The sequence below is a fragment of the Meleagris gallopavo genome, chromosome 7 (assembly GCF_000146605.3).
Source record: "Meleagris gallopavo isolate NT-WF06-2002-E0010 breed Aviagen turkey brand Nicholas breeding stock chromosome 7, Turkey_5.1, whole genome shotgun sequence".
Taxonomy (NCBI): domain Eukaryota; kingdom Metazoa; phylum Chordata; class Aves; order Galliformes; family Phasianidae; genus Meleagris; species Meleagris gallopavo.
The window spans coordinates 35,962,823-35,976,964 of record NC_015017.2 but is presented as its reverse complement, the minus strand read 5'-3'; the positions used below and the strand labels follow the sequence as shown (position 1 = coordinate 35,976,964).

Sequence of the window (14,142 nt, the reverse complement as noted above, 5' to 3'; positions counted from 1 at the left end):
GGTTTGGGTATCTCCTAATTGAAATCCCAACTACAAGTGAATCCTCCTCAGTGAGCCTGTTGGATGTCTCTGAGAGCATAAGAAGTCATGGCGGAAAATGATGCAAAGCCAACATTACCAAAAAAGAGTGGTCCATACATTTCATCTGTAACCAGTCATGGCATGAATTTGGTAATTCGTGGTATAGTGCTGTTTTTTATTGGGGTATTTCTTGCATTAGTGTTAAACTTGCTTCAGATCCAGAGGAACGTTACTCTCTTCCCCCCTGATGTGATCACAAGCATCTTCTCCTCAGCTTGGTGGGTTCCACCTTGCTGTGGCACAGCATCAGGTAAGTTCAATTGTGTACGTATGCCTGGCGTGGGGGTGAAAGGTTGCATAGGGAGTTATGGTTAGAAAAACCTTCAGGTGAAAGATGTGCTAGTTGCTATCCCAACCGCCTTGAAGATAGGCATACATGTATCTAAAAATTCTTGCTCTGTTAACTTGCTACACTGTAATATTGTTAGCAGAACACAAACCTTTATTTTTCTGCTAGGTTAGAGTACCATTTTCTTAGATTTCAGAGGGTGGTGCAACGTGTAACTTCAGGGCTGGATTACAGCAGTGTGCTCTGCAGGCATTGGGTTTATCAGATGGTGCTGTGTGCTGCAGCTTGCTTCAAGCAAAGTGAAGCACCCTGAGTAATGCCCCATTTTGTGTTCCAGCTTTCCATTTGTTCCTCAGTTTAGTTTGAGGCATTGCTTTATCTCTGTAGGACTCAGAAGTCTGACTGCTTTTCAGGGAGTTCAGGCGAGATATGCAGTGAGTGCAGTTGTAGCAGCACGTTACAGCACAGAGTACCTCAGTTAGGGTGTGCATTGGGTTGGATGATATGAACATACTCTGTTTTTCCCTTGATCACTTAGAGAGGCTTTTCTGTGTGGTTTGGGAGCTAGTTTAAGTGAGTTGTCTGCTGTAGGCAGTAAGAAATAGCCCTTTTTCTTTCATCTTCAAGTGTCAAGAGGAGTATTCTATGTTACAAGGATGGTGGGATTAGGCTTTCTGCATGGCTCTGAAGATTATTGATCATATGGGCCAGTTCTATGCTTCACTAAGGGAATATTTTTAGCAGCCAGGATTGAGGGATTCTGACTTAGTGAACATTCACAGTAAAGGCAGTATCTTCCTACAGATAGTTTTGATAAGATTGAGAAGCTTACTTCTGTGGGTATCAACATGAGTCAATAAATGAGTTTTTGAGTTAATATCACTGTTTTGCTGATGGTAACGTGTAAGTTTATTATTTTTCTACTCATCTAATTGCTCTCCTTTTGATAGCTTGTTGAAACACTACAGCTCAGATAGCATAGAGGAAATTGATTTGAAAGGAAAGCCCTCTGAATCCATCAGTCCAGACAAACATGTCTGGTAAAGTAATGATGTTTTATGAACGGGGAAGTCAAAAAGCTTCTCGTGTGTTGGTGGTTTTGATGGCAAGACTGGATATTGTTTGTAAAATGCAGTCACCTGCTAAGTATTTGCACTACTTTTAAACCACCTGATTTAAAGATGGAACTTAATTGATTTTTTTTTTTCCCAGCTGAAGTGACTCCTGATAAACTTATTTTTGTTTCTTTCATTATCAGACTTTTTTTTCCCATTTTCTTTCCTCATCCCCTCTGCTAGTGTACATGCAGGCAATCTCTATGATAAATGCTGATAATTTGTCTGCTTTGTTACCATTTTGACTTGTACAGCCTTCCTGAAAGTGACGTGAACGTTCCTTTGCAGTGTGGTTTATTTTTATGAACAAAATAAAGATACTTTGCATATTTACAATCAATGACAATGGAGACTGCTTTCAGAGAGTGTTTTTCATTCTTCCCTGTTACTAGTCATCAGTTTGGCCTGATGTCTTTGGCAAGAAAATTGCTTGTGGAGGATTTGTTTTCCTCTCTAGCTTTACTCATGGTTTATTTTCCTGAATGCTGAAGATCAGATTCCTCTCTGGCAAAATAAAGAGCTTTTTCTGTAACACACCTATAAAAGCATGCCAAATGGAGGGTATTACAGTCCATACCAATTTCTCAGTCTCTGCCTCCCTCCTGCAGCACCAGTTTGACATTAAGCAACGGTGTTAATTCTCAGCTATGTTGGTAATAGTCTTTTTAGCTGCAACTGCAATGCAGAATAAATTTAGGAGTAAATATTCAAAGAGCAGTTCCCTGGGCTTGGAAGTCCTGTGTGCTGTCTGTATTCAACAGCTACTGTAGGCTAATGGCTTTCTCTCTTACTTGAGTCTTCATAGTAGCATTGAAGAAAGGCAAAACATTACCCAAAAACTGCTTGTAAAACAACAAAAGAAAACACAAAATATTGATGTTATAGACCACACTCCTCTCTTACTGTGGTGTGTTTGCTTTGCAGTTACTTTAACGTGTACATTTGACATGGGGGTTTTCAAAAGTCTGCAAGCTATTGCTGCTCTTTTTTAATTCCATTGAGGTAGCATGGATTCTGACAGGGAGCAGAGCTCTTCAGTCCTCTCCAGTTGGTTCAGTCTTACAGTCTTCTGCTGCTGTGTCTGAAGATGCTGCTGAACAGTTCTACAGGGCTTGTTAAAACCATGAAACTGTTTAAATTACTGTTTTTCAGTGATTTTTTTGCCATGTGTGTTTTGTATTGTGTGCTTAAAAGATTTGTTTTGGTTACAGTAATTGTCAAAATCAAGCTAGTCTTTGTTTTAGTTCAGTATTGCCAGTGCTTTAATTTTTTGGCCTTTCTTCTTCTGTTTTTCCACAGCTGTGATTGGGTTATTGTACCCATGCATGGACAGACATCTGGGAGAGCCACATAAATTTAAGAGAGAATGGTCCAGTGTAATGCGGTGTGTAGCAGTCTTTGTGGGAATAAATCATGCCAGCGCTGTATCCTGTATGCCAATGAAACTGGCAATAAGAAATAGGTTTCCAGTAAAGCAAAAGTTTACATCATCACTCATCGTGAGTTGTTAGAAATGTAATGTGCAGTGTGTTTGCAAAGGAAATGCTGAGTATGTCTTAGTGTTAAACTGTAGGGCTATTGGAGATGGTAAGTCTCATCTGTTTGGGTTCAGAAAAATCTTTCCGTTAGAATTTCTCAACACTGGGCTTTGTCTTTGTTTTCTCTGAAAAATTAAGTGCAGGGAAATGCGTGATACGTATCACAGAAGAATGCTTTAATTTTAAGATTTGATTTTCTTTTAACACTGTAGTTAAAAGTTAAAGCCAAATCTTGAGGTTACTAGTGAAACACTTGTAGTGCACTTTGTAAAGTGTGGGGAAGAGTTAGAACTGGGTGACACCAGGGCTGCACGCTGCATTTTTCAGCTGTTGTTACCTCATTCCACAAATGCGGCCTAGATGCTGTTAGTTACCTTTACTGTGGTACAAACTGATTTGAAAGAGCATTTATGTTCTCTGCAGTTCATTCCTTTCACTGTCAGCTCCAACACAGCAGAAATGTGTGGTGGGAGTGCTAAGAGGCTTCTGACTGTGTGCTGCTGAATTTCCAGGAAGAAAGCACAGGTTGGTGAATGATTGAGAGCTGACAGAGTTCTTTCTGAGGTGGCCCTTGGATATTTTTGTTGTTGTTGCTAGGTTGGCTTGTAGGAGCAAAACCAATCCTGCATGGCCAGACAAGCTGGAGTTGTCAAAGTTGAGTCATTCGTGGTGTCTCTTACAAGCCTTGTTTGTTTTCTTTTTGTCAAAGATTTGTTAATGTAGTCCTGTAGTTCTCATCAACTGTACCTGCTCTGCGAGCAAATAGAACTTTGTTGCCTTGAAGAAATGCAAGAGAACTGACAGTGTTTCTTCGCATGGTTCAAGTTATTTGCAACAAACCTTGCAGTTTTCTAACAGCTGTTGCACATATTTCAGAGTAACATTAATGTACTGTGTTTCCTTCTTGACAGCTCTTCCAGAAAGCTGTCTGGTTTGTTACTAGCTCTGCACATTACCATATTTGGTGTGGTTTTTGTTCATTTGACATTTTTTCTGATATTTTTGATATTTATTTTTATCCTGTAATTAATTAATTTTACTTATTAGTTGAATTTCTTTCTAATTTCCTGTAGCTCTCTCCAGGCCTTTGTGAGAAAGTAGGACAGTGATTTTTATGTTTTCATCCCACAAATTTGCTTTCAGGCTTTTGAAAATCACCAGCTGCCTTTTCAATAATCTCTTTTGGAAACAAATAGTGAGAATGCGTTGATATTTCCAAAATATTTTGAAGAAGATGAAACAATACAAATAGCCTGAGTCATTATTGTAGGTTTCATAAAAACTGATTTTCAGTGTTGAGTACTTTCACAGTAATATTATCTACATTTCATTTTTAAGAAAGCACTTAACATTTTGCCAAATGCAAACTACCATGTCATTTAAACACAGTAGAAGAAAGAGTGACAAGTACCTTTTTGGTTTTTTTCCCTCCAGTAAATCTCTGTCATTTAAAGGAATCTAATGGCAGAATTAAGATTTCATGCGTAGTGTAATAAAGGACCAGATAAGGGTGGAAAGTCCTTATTCTGAATACCAAGGTGTAGTAATGTGCATTTTTTGTGCATCTAAAGCTGTAGTGTTATTTGGTAGGTAAATGGTCTTGGCTCTTTTACAGTACTATGACCCTAAAAACATGAAGAAGTGTCTTCACTTGTTAGTTTCTTGATATGCTGGCAACATTTACAAGGCTTATTTTCTTCTACACTGTAGGTGTGTGGTAACAGATACAGCTATGCTGTATTTTTTATGGTGGGAAAAACTATTATATTGAAGTATGATGAACAGAACAAAGAAAACTACATTTGCATTTGTTATTTCCAAACTTTTCCTTAACAACTAACACAGAAAGTGGATTTTGCCAACAATATCCAGTTGTCTCTCACATTAGCAGCCCTGTCAATTGGGCTGTGGTGGACATTTGATAGATCACGAAGTGGCTTCGGTCTTGGAGTAGGAATTGCTTTCCTGGCCACGTTGGTGTCACAGCTTCTGGTCTACAATGGAGTTTATCAGTAAGTATTTATTTCTTTGAGGCTAACTAGTAGCATCCTGAAGCTGTAATATAACGTCAGAATAACTGAAGGGGCTGAATTTGATATGAATCGTAAAATAGTCAGAAGTTAATTTGGGGAGTAAAATAAATTTGTGAAAGCTCAGTATTAAGACCTTCAGTTGGGAGTTGCTTATTTCAGTAAAATGACTGCTTTTACCAACAATGTTAATTACTTTAAGCAATTAAGTTTCTATAATAGTGACGTTTTGAGTTGAAGTGTCTATAACTTAAGTCTGTAGATTCATTTCCTGTGATTGAAGAACTCTCCTTTATACGTGGCACAAGTTTGAGCTAAAAAGCTGTTCTTTTCCAGATACACATCTCCAGATTTCCTTTATGTTCGTTCCTGGTTGCCATGTATATTTTTTGCTGGTGGAATAACAATGGGCAATATTGGCAGGCAGCTGGCAATGGTAAGTGTGGAGGAAGGACTGACTGCCTTCTAGTGATACTGCTAATCTATGTGTCACCGCTTCCTTCGTTTGTACCAATCAGTTATTTGAACTGGGGATGTGGGATGAGGTAGAAGCTGGTAATTGTTGCTTTTTGATTTGGTTAGTGAGCCACCAGTGCTTCTGATAGGAACGTGACTCATCGCTTTGCTCTGTATGCTGGGGTGGGTGCATGCTTTATTTCAGAAGCTAAATGAGAGCACCAGCTTTTAGGGGAGAAGTCAAGCTACTCTTAAGTCTGTACTATTTCTACTGCTCACAGGGACAGAAATCACAGCTAGTATTTGCACAGAACTTAGGGAGGCCAAGCTTAAGTGGGTAAAGTAGTAAGCTGAGCTATTTCAAAATAATTATTGTAGAAAATTCCCCTTTTTTATTAGGTATGTACATAATTATTATTGTTTTGCCAATTTCTGTGTTTCAGTATGAATGCAAAGTCATTGCAGAGAAGTCTCACGAGGACTGAGGAGGAACAATATGCACCTTTAAAACAGGAAAATATCTGACAAATGACTGTTGGAGGAGCATAAGGAACACTTGACTATGAAATTGCCAAAATGCAATTTTTTTTCTCTTCAGTGGTATATTTTACTGCAATCTGTGATTGCTGCTTCTATAGAAACTTTAATGTCTGATTTTTGATTACTGTGAAGCTACAATAGTATGCAATACATTTGATAATGTTGGTTCAATTATAGGATTCTTTTTTCCAAATCTGAACTGAGTTTACCATAACTTCTTGTCTGTCCATAATGTTGCAGTGCCAAACTGAACCTTTGCACTATGTTTATGTAGCTGCAACTTCTGCTTCACTTTATCTTGAAAGTTTTGAGGAATTTGTTCTTAACAGCTCGGTGAAAAATGCAGGATTCAGACTTAGGAATGAAGATCTTCTCTTTACATGATGATAGCTAGGAATACATTTAAGAAATTCATGGTTTGCAAGTGGGCCTTGATGCAATAAGTAACTGATTTCTGCCTATTAACACACTGTCATTCACATCACAGATGAGGAGGCTTAGTATGAGTTGTGTGGGTTATTGATGTATCGTTTTGTTTGTGTTCTGTGTCCTGTATCATATCCAGATACACATCCAGAACACAGAAATGGAAACTAGGGCTGGAAATGATATATGTGCTAGGATATGGATTTGTGTTGGACCACCATCAGATGTGGACGAACTCTCTGAAATTGCTTTTTGTATTGAGTAACAGGATGCAATTCAGTTCATTTTTACTCTATAGGGTGGTGAAGTGCAGGAACAGGCTGCCCAGAGAAGGTGTGGATGCCCTGTCCCTAAAGGAGTTCAAGGCTGGGTTGGATGGGGCCTGGGCAGCTTTAGCAAGGTAGCAACCAGCCCACGGCAGGGGGTTGGGACATGTTAGGGCTTTTTTATTATGAAACTTCATTCTGCTGAACTAAATCAGCCACTACCATACAGTGTCAGAAAGACCTCCGTTACCAATGCTATTTCTGTTAGTTCTTGTCTTTTCCCCATTCTGTTTGCAGGGGAGACAAAGGCTGTGTTTTAGATACTGAAGTAGCCCTTACTGCTGTAACAGTGGTCCAGGCACTCAAATGCATTTGTTCTCATAGCAACTTTGTGAAGTAGAGAGGTACAGTTGTCCTTGTTTTACAGGTGCCTATGCACAGAAAGTCTGACAGGGCAAAGCTGAAACAGGCCACGTGCTAAATCTGTTTTCTTCTTGAAAAGGACTTCAGTGTGATCCGTGGTCGTGGACATACATGGAATTTCTTCATGTTGGCTTTGCAGCTCGCTTTTAAGATCCTGAGACAAAAGCAACAGTGCTAGAAGGCAGAAAGAAGACTTAAAGAGTTCTGCCAGTCTATGCCAGCAGTGAATTTGGTGTGAAAAGTCTCTGTTTTGTTTTCCTCCTATTTCTGTGTTAATGTTTTAATGTGTTGGTTGGTTGTTTGTCTTGAAGTATATATTTTTAAATCTTCTATGAAAGGTTTATAAGAAATGTTACAGTCACCTAAGGAGACTGGAGTTGGTCCAAAGAACAAATAGATGTTTAGACAAGTTTTTATTAATGTGCATTGTACACAAAGCTTGAAATAGGAAACTCTTTTTCAGTCTTACACACTTATTCTAAGCCTGAAAAGCATGCACTGGAGTGCTTCCAAAAACATTGGCCATGAGAAGGAAAATGTATTGATTGGAAAAGTGTGAAAACAGTAATCAAGTGATGTACTTGGTTTTTGGAGCTTGGTTCTGCAGCTCTTCCATTAGCTTATTAAGGTTCTGCACGAAAAAGCACTCTTACATTTGGTAACAGCTCATGGAAGCACTTGTAGATGCTCTTGATTTCAAACTGTCATAGAACATGTTGCAGCAGGTTCCTCACTAGAGATTTGCTTTTAATCAGACCGTGTGATAATAAAAATCATTTAATGAATAACAGAGAGACCTTTTGAGCATGAAGTGAGTTTCCTTAGGCAGGCTCTGGTATACCACTAAGAATAAAAACTTGTCCTTTCTGTGCAGTATTTGGCCTGATCTGCCTTCTTCACTTAAGAAATGGTTTCAGCTTGGTAGGCAGCATGCTGAGTCCCTCTTGGATTATCAAGGTACACGTGGCGATAAAAATGCAGATGTTGGTTCTTATCCTAACCGGAGAAAAACATGGTACCTCAGTCAGAGTGCTGACTTGGTGAACAATTCCCTTTCATCCTGATCAGTAAGTGTGTACAACTGGAGATGAGTTGTTTGTGTTAGTCACTTGGTGTCACTTGGTGATAGAGCTGCTTTTACTGCCAGTCTAAATATTTACACAGAAGCCTTGTGTATGTTAAAATGTGTGCAGTATGTGAGAAGTGGTTATTGTGCATTTGTGGCACACACTTTAAAGCACTTTGCACTCAGATTATCTAAACATGATCAGACTGTGCTGTCAGCTACCTTTTAAATTTCATTTTGGAAATTTTGAGCATGTCTTGCAAAGGCAGTAGTCATCCAAAATACCTTTGGGTGGAGTCCTTTATTATATGTGTTTTATTTTTTATTGTTATTTGACTGAAGTTGCTACAAGATTTGAGATCTTGGATGTCTTCGTTTTTTTTTTTTTTTTTTCTTTTTCCAAACTGCATTGTAACTTTATGGCTGATGTGTTCAAACCTTGAAAAAGGTCCAAGATGAGAATGCAGACACGGCCTTAACTGTAGTGGTGTGAACATGCTACTACTGTATAGCATGTAATTATAGACCGTCTTTAAAATGTTCAATAGAGAATAAATAAGGTATATTTTAGATACAACTTTATAAGCACTGTAACCTCTTCGCTAATTAAGCATTGTAAGCTCTATGCTGTTTAAGCTGGCAAATTGCTGTTAAAAGCAAAATGTGCATTAAATACAACGATAACCTTGTTTGATAGATTTCTTCTTTTGTTTTTAAATGCTATTGATTTAAAACAGAGTTGCCTTCTATCAGCCATCTTGTAATAATTTTGATCACTGATCTGGCATATTGGTTCCACCAACACCTGTCTGGAAGTACTGAAAAAGGAATGGCTGATCAAAGCAGCAGTGATTCAATCGTAATTAGCATGCTGAACTGCCTTGGAAAATTTGGCCTTTTGAATCCACATTGGGAATATTGCAGCTGGGGGAAAATAAACCAGATCACTTCAGCTGCATTAAAGAAGAGATTCAGATTTAAATAGTCCTTGAGAATATGGGAGAGAAAACAAACCACCATAAGTGGCATGGAATCTTATAATAATATATTTGTATTGTTCTGGTCTGGATATGAATGGAACGTGAAGTATTTGTCCGTCACTCTGTCTCACGCAAGTTGTTGCTTCCAAACACAGAGAGGTTTGGAAATGTATAATGAAGAAACCTGAAGGCAGAGTGAGACAGCGGGTGAGCTTCATCAGTATTTCAGGTTGCTCCAGTTGCAGTGGAGCTTAGCATTGGAAAGAAGATGGAGGCGAATGGAAAAGAGCTGTGTTTGTGTTGGATGGGGTAAGCTGTGACCCAAAAACCTAACTGCTGTCAAAAGGCAGTCGTGGGCATGCCAAGTGTCTGACTTTACAGGCAAAGATAAAAATGACTGTGATTTTAAACAGCCGTAGCACAGTTCATTCAGATATGTGCTGGCAAAGCTGCTTTGCTGGCCCTCTGTAGCTTCTCTGGGAGAGCAGTGCCCTGGGCAGTGGAAAAATGTGTGTCCTGCCTCTGCTGCCTGTGGCTACAAGTGAAAAGTTGCCCAATTGAGAGCATATTCCATCCAGCTCTCCTGAAAAGCATTTTGTGCCTGCTTTTGCATCACTGCTGATGTGAGTAGCTGGGAGAGTAAACAAAGTTTCCTCCACAGCTTCCATGCTTTGCTTCTGCTATCTGGCTGGGACCTGATGCGGGAGCTGTGGCATCCCAGCCTTCTTTCTTCTCTCCCAGTGTGTGAGGTGGGGATGTGATTTTACCAGCAGCATTACTCTGAGTAGGTGATGCTTTGCAGTTGCATATGCTTTTTACATTTGGGGACGAATTAATGTAATGTATGCAAGTGATGTTAAATAAGAAATACAATGCTTATACAGTTACCTGCACAGCTGGCAGAAGGAACGTGTGTCTCACAGTGGGAATAGCTATCGAATGAGCTTTGGTGCCAGTACTAAATGCAAAGCATAAGTAATTTTTGCAGCTTAATGTTCAGCACTAAGCAGTAAATGAAAGGTCAGTCCAGCACGTTAGGTGTTGTGGAATAGTAAACACCACCTTAATTGCTTCATACAGTCAGTGTGGAGATGTAGTGTCTGTTGTCATACTTCGAGCAGCATGGTCCCTAATCAGGACAAGGCTCCTTGTCCTGATTACCTTCCCCACTCAAATGACAAAGCCTCAAATTAAAGGATAAACTGGGGCTGTGTGTACTGGGAGTTTGTGCTTTGAATGCTTAAAGTCACTCCATGAAAGATGTACAGGTCATTTCTTGTTCTGACTGGAGCTGAAATCCAGGTTGAAGCGCAATTTTGCATTTTATTGAGGTTTTCCTTTCTTGTTCTTCCTTTCTGAAGTGCCAAAGCAGTTCCTGTTGCACTGTCACACAATTTTAGTTTGCCTGTAGCATATGAGACCGAAGAGAAAAGAAAGAAGATACTGGGAAAGAGCTGCTGCTATGCTTTCCTCCAGGTAAGTGAGTTGGGAGCTCAGCGTACAGCAAGCCATGTGCATCAGCATAGGGCTCCTGCCCTACAGCATCCCCAGATTCATGTTCATAGGCTAAGGTTCTGTACTGGCAGCGGTTCAGCCTTTGCTTTTGCACTGAAAATGTGTTTATGGGGGGCTAATGCAGGAATACTCGCACATGTTGCCCAGCATTTTGTATTGTAAGGTATGTGGGTATGGCCATCCGGTGCTGCAACAACTTACTGACTGTAAGTTATGCAAAGGGTAGCTCCAACGCTTGCCATACTGTTGCAAGAAAGAAAAAGTAAGTGATTGGTTCAATTTTTCACGATGGATTTCTAAGTGAGAGAGAAAGAGGAGCTTCAGAGATGCAGTGCTGTATTGCTGACTTGCTTGGACCTTAACCTGCTGTCAAGACATCCCTCTGCTGGCCACTGGGCTGTGTTTGGTCCTGTCTGCTTTATCCTAACCCTGGATTTTGGCTCAGTGTCTGGGGAACCATCCTAGTCCCCAGCGTGACGTTCCCCCGGTGGGGAACGTGTAGGAAATGGCAGTAGTGATGTTAGTGAGGTCTCACTGGGATTAGTGCAGTCTTGGATTTTGTGAGAAACCAGCAGTCTGCTCCAGTCTCTCTGGGTGGTGGTGACTTTGTTAGAGCTGAGGGAATGGGGCTGCATTGTCTTAGGAGGGAGTGAAGGTCCCTGTGAGAGTATTAAGGGCGTACATCAACTACAGGTTTTCATGCAAAGCTAAGTTGTCCTGCCTACAGGCTTGTTTCTCATCTGGAGCTCTGGAGCAGAGAGTCCTACCACTGGCGTGCCAAAGAAAGAATAAAGCTATTTCTTCTCCTCCTCCTCCTTGCTCTCCCTTTGCATTAATACATTGGAGCCTGAGTTAAGGACACTTAATCCTATTCTTGGAACCAAGACTATTTATAGGCTGGGGCTGAAAGACTCCACTGTTTTCTCCTAAAAACAAATGCTTGTTCTGTGCTGCATGTCAAGTGCAATCACTGCTGAATGGGCTGACATGCAAAGCCAAGTTCTCAACTGAGCTGGCACAGCTCCACTGCTAGCGGTGGGCGTATGGCACGCCATGCTGGTCGGGAATTCAGCCCACTGTGTTTGAAGGGGGTGAAATTGTTTTGAGCTCCTTTCTGTAGTGTGCCACAGGTCCGAGAAGCATTGTGCATCCAGTGCGAGCCCTCAGCAGATTCTGCCTGTCCCTCTTCTCTTTCACTGCTGATGGGAAGTGTCATTTTCTTTGATTTGCAGTATGTGCCTTTTCTATGGTATTTCAGCTCTTTGGGGGGACAGACGGATTTAACAGGGATCAGATCTGCCTGATGGGGATTAATAATGATGCAAATGCCAAATGTTGGCCACCGATGAGCTTGTTGTCACGAGGGCTTGCCACAGTCCTGCATGTTGCGTCCAGTCTCACTTGTAGGAAATCCAACTGATGATTTGCTTTGGACCTGTGCCTGTTCTGATTAAACTGGAGAGAGTGAAATAATTCCGATTTGCGTGGTTTCAGACCCCTCTTACCAACCAATTCCCTCAAATGAGTGTAACAAGAAAAATTGAAGTTGGAGTGGTGACTTAAAGAAGATAAATGGGGAGCTCCTAAAGAGTGATGCTTCGAGAGCATGAATCAATACAGTGATGCATCCTTGGCAATGATAAGTACTAGAAGAAATGATAGAAATGTAGTGTTACATAAGTAATAGATGTAGAAGCGTGATAGAATGAGAAGTACATAGCATTCCTGGAAAGATAGCACAGGGCAGAGGGCAGAGGGTTACTTAGTAAGCTGCCTGGAAGTAAAGGAAGCTCCGTTTCAGTGCCAGATCAAAACGATCAGCACAGAGACTCAGAGATAGGTGGAGTGAAATTGGTGATAGGCTGCTACACAGCAGAGTATTAGGGATATGAGCTGGGAACAGGACCATGCACACACACCTTGCCCTAGTGGCCAAGCACTGGCACAGAGTGCCCAGGGAGGTGGTGGAGTCACCATCCCTGGAAGTGGCCAAGAACTGTGGAGATGTGGCACTGAGGGATGTGATCAGTGGGCACTGTTGGTGGTAGGTGGACTGTTGGACTTGGTGATCTTAGAGATCTTTTTCAACCTTAATGACTCTATGATTCTATGATCCCCATCAGTTCTGGGGAGCCACCAGAGCCTCACACGGGGCTGAGTGATAATTGTACAGTTTTGCTTTACTGTTAACCAAGTGTTGAAAAAAGCAGTTTCTTCTCAACGCCGCCTTGTCAGAACGCTGGGCACCACTTGTTTTTGACATTTTCAGCTACTGTTAAATAATAGTCTTGCTTCTGTCACAGCTAATGTTGACTTGAAGGCAGTTGTGCATTTCTCAACTCAAATGCTAAGCAGACAGACTTGGGTCTTGACAAATATTTTCCTGGCTCGCCCAAGGCAAGTAAAAATGAGCTTCTAGTTAATCGTTTGTTTTAAAATTCAAATTGGTGAAATAGGCAATTAAAAAATGACAATTTTCATCAGAATTTGCAAATTAAACGTCTCTTTGCAGTCAGAGCGGGTTCAAGAAACTGCAACAGATAATTGCTATTTGAAATCAGTGAAGTATCCAGCATTTTAGGGCCGTGAGGACTGTGGCTGTTCTGCCTTAGTAAGCCTTGATTGATTTGGTAAATAAGCATTTCAACTTCTCTCTTTAAAATAAATAAGCAGTTTTATTGCTTTATTGCTTAGCCGGTACGGGAGGTGAGCTGGCTCTCAAGCAGTAACCCTGTGATATCACGCACCCGAGTGCCATCTGTCACAGAGAATTTTGTCCCTTTATGCACGATGGCTTCTTATGGCATTAGGTCCATTGTAGGTTAATTGATTAGCAGCGACCCTCCTTTCAGTTGTTGCTGCCTTTCTTCGCTGAAGGACCATATCTCTCATCTCCATTTCCTTTTCTCTCTCCTACATTAGCATACTAATCACATCGAACTCCCACTGCTAAAAAACTCTATCCATTTTATATGGGGGAGGGGGAGGAATAAACTGGCGTTTCCTGAGAGATTCGCAGCTGCTGTTCTATGGCAGCAAGATAGGAGTGAAAGAAAAGAAGCAATGGCAGAGGTGAGCAGCAAAGTGCTGGCTGAGACTGCAGCCACGTCCATATTAAACACGTTTAAGAAGCTCTATTAAAATAAATATTGAAGATACATCTGCTTCTCCTCAGATTTTGCTACAGTTCCCTATGTTTGTTTTCTCTCCAGCTGTTAACACCTGTCTTTCTGTCAGTGCTAATAATGCTGCTTTAGGTGGGCTACGGAGCTGACAATAACATGAAAGAATTCTCCATTTTTTTATACGCGAAACTCCTTTTTCAACAATAAGTGAATAAAGATGTATCCTTGTGCTGATCCTTCAGAGCACTGTATTTTCATGTTGTTCGTTGTTTTTTGGTTTTTTTTTTGTTTT

At 40.7% G+C, this 14,142-nt stretch overlaps 1 protein-coding gene across 2 annotated transcripts; it reads left to right on the top strand.

Moving 5' to 3' along the window:
* On the top strand, nt 1-8,919 carry INSIG2 (insulin induced gene 2). Of its 2 annotated transcripts, none has more exons than XM_003207708.4 (5): nt 1-331; nt 2,785-2,909; nt 4,869-5,035; nt 5,390-5,489; nt 5,953-8,919. In XM_003207708.4, exons 1-5 carry the CDS (start codon nt 88-90, stop codon nt 5,992-5,994), a joined length of 678 nt encoding a protein of 225 aa, XP_003207756.1. In that variant the 5' UTR covers nt 1-87; the 3' UTR covers nt 5,995-8,919. The 2 variants fall into 2 exon arrangements, with proteins under 2 accessions (XP_003207756.1, XP_019472892.1); XM_019617347.2 differs by having other exon boundaries at nt 82-171.
* Nucleotides 8,920-14,142: the final 5,223 nt, after the last annotated feature.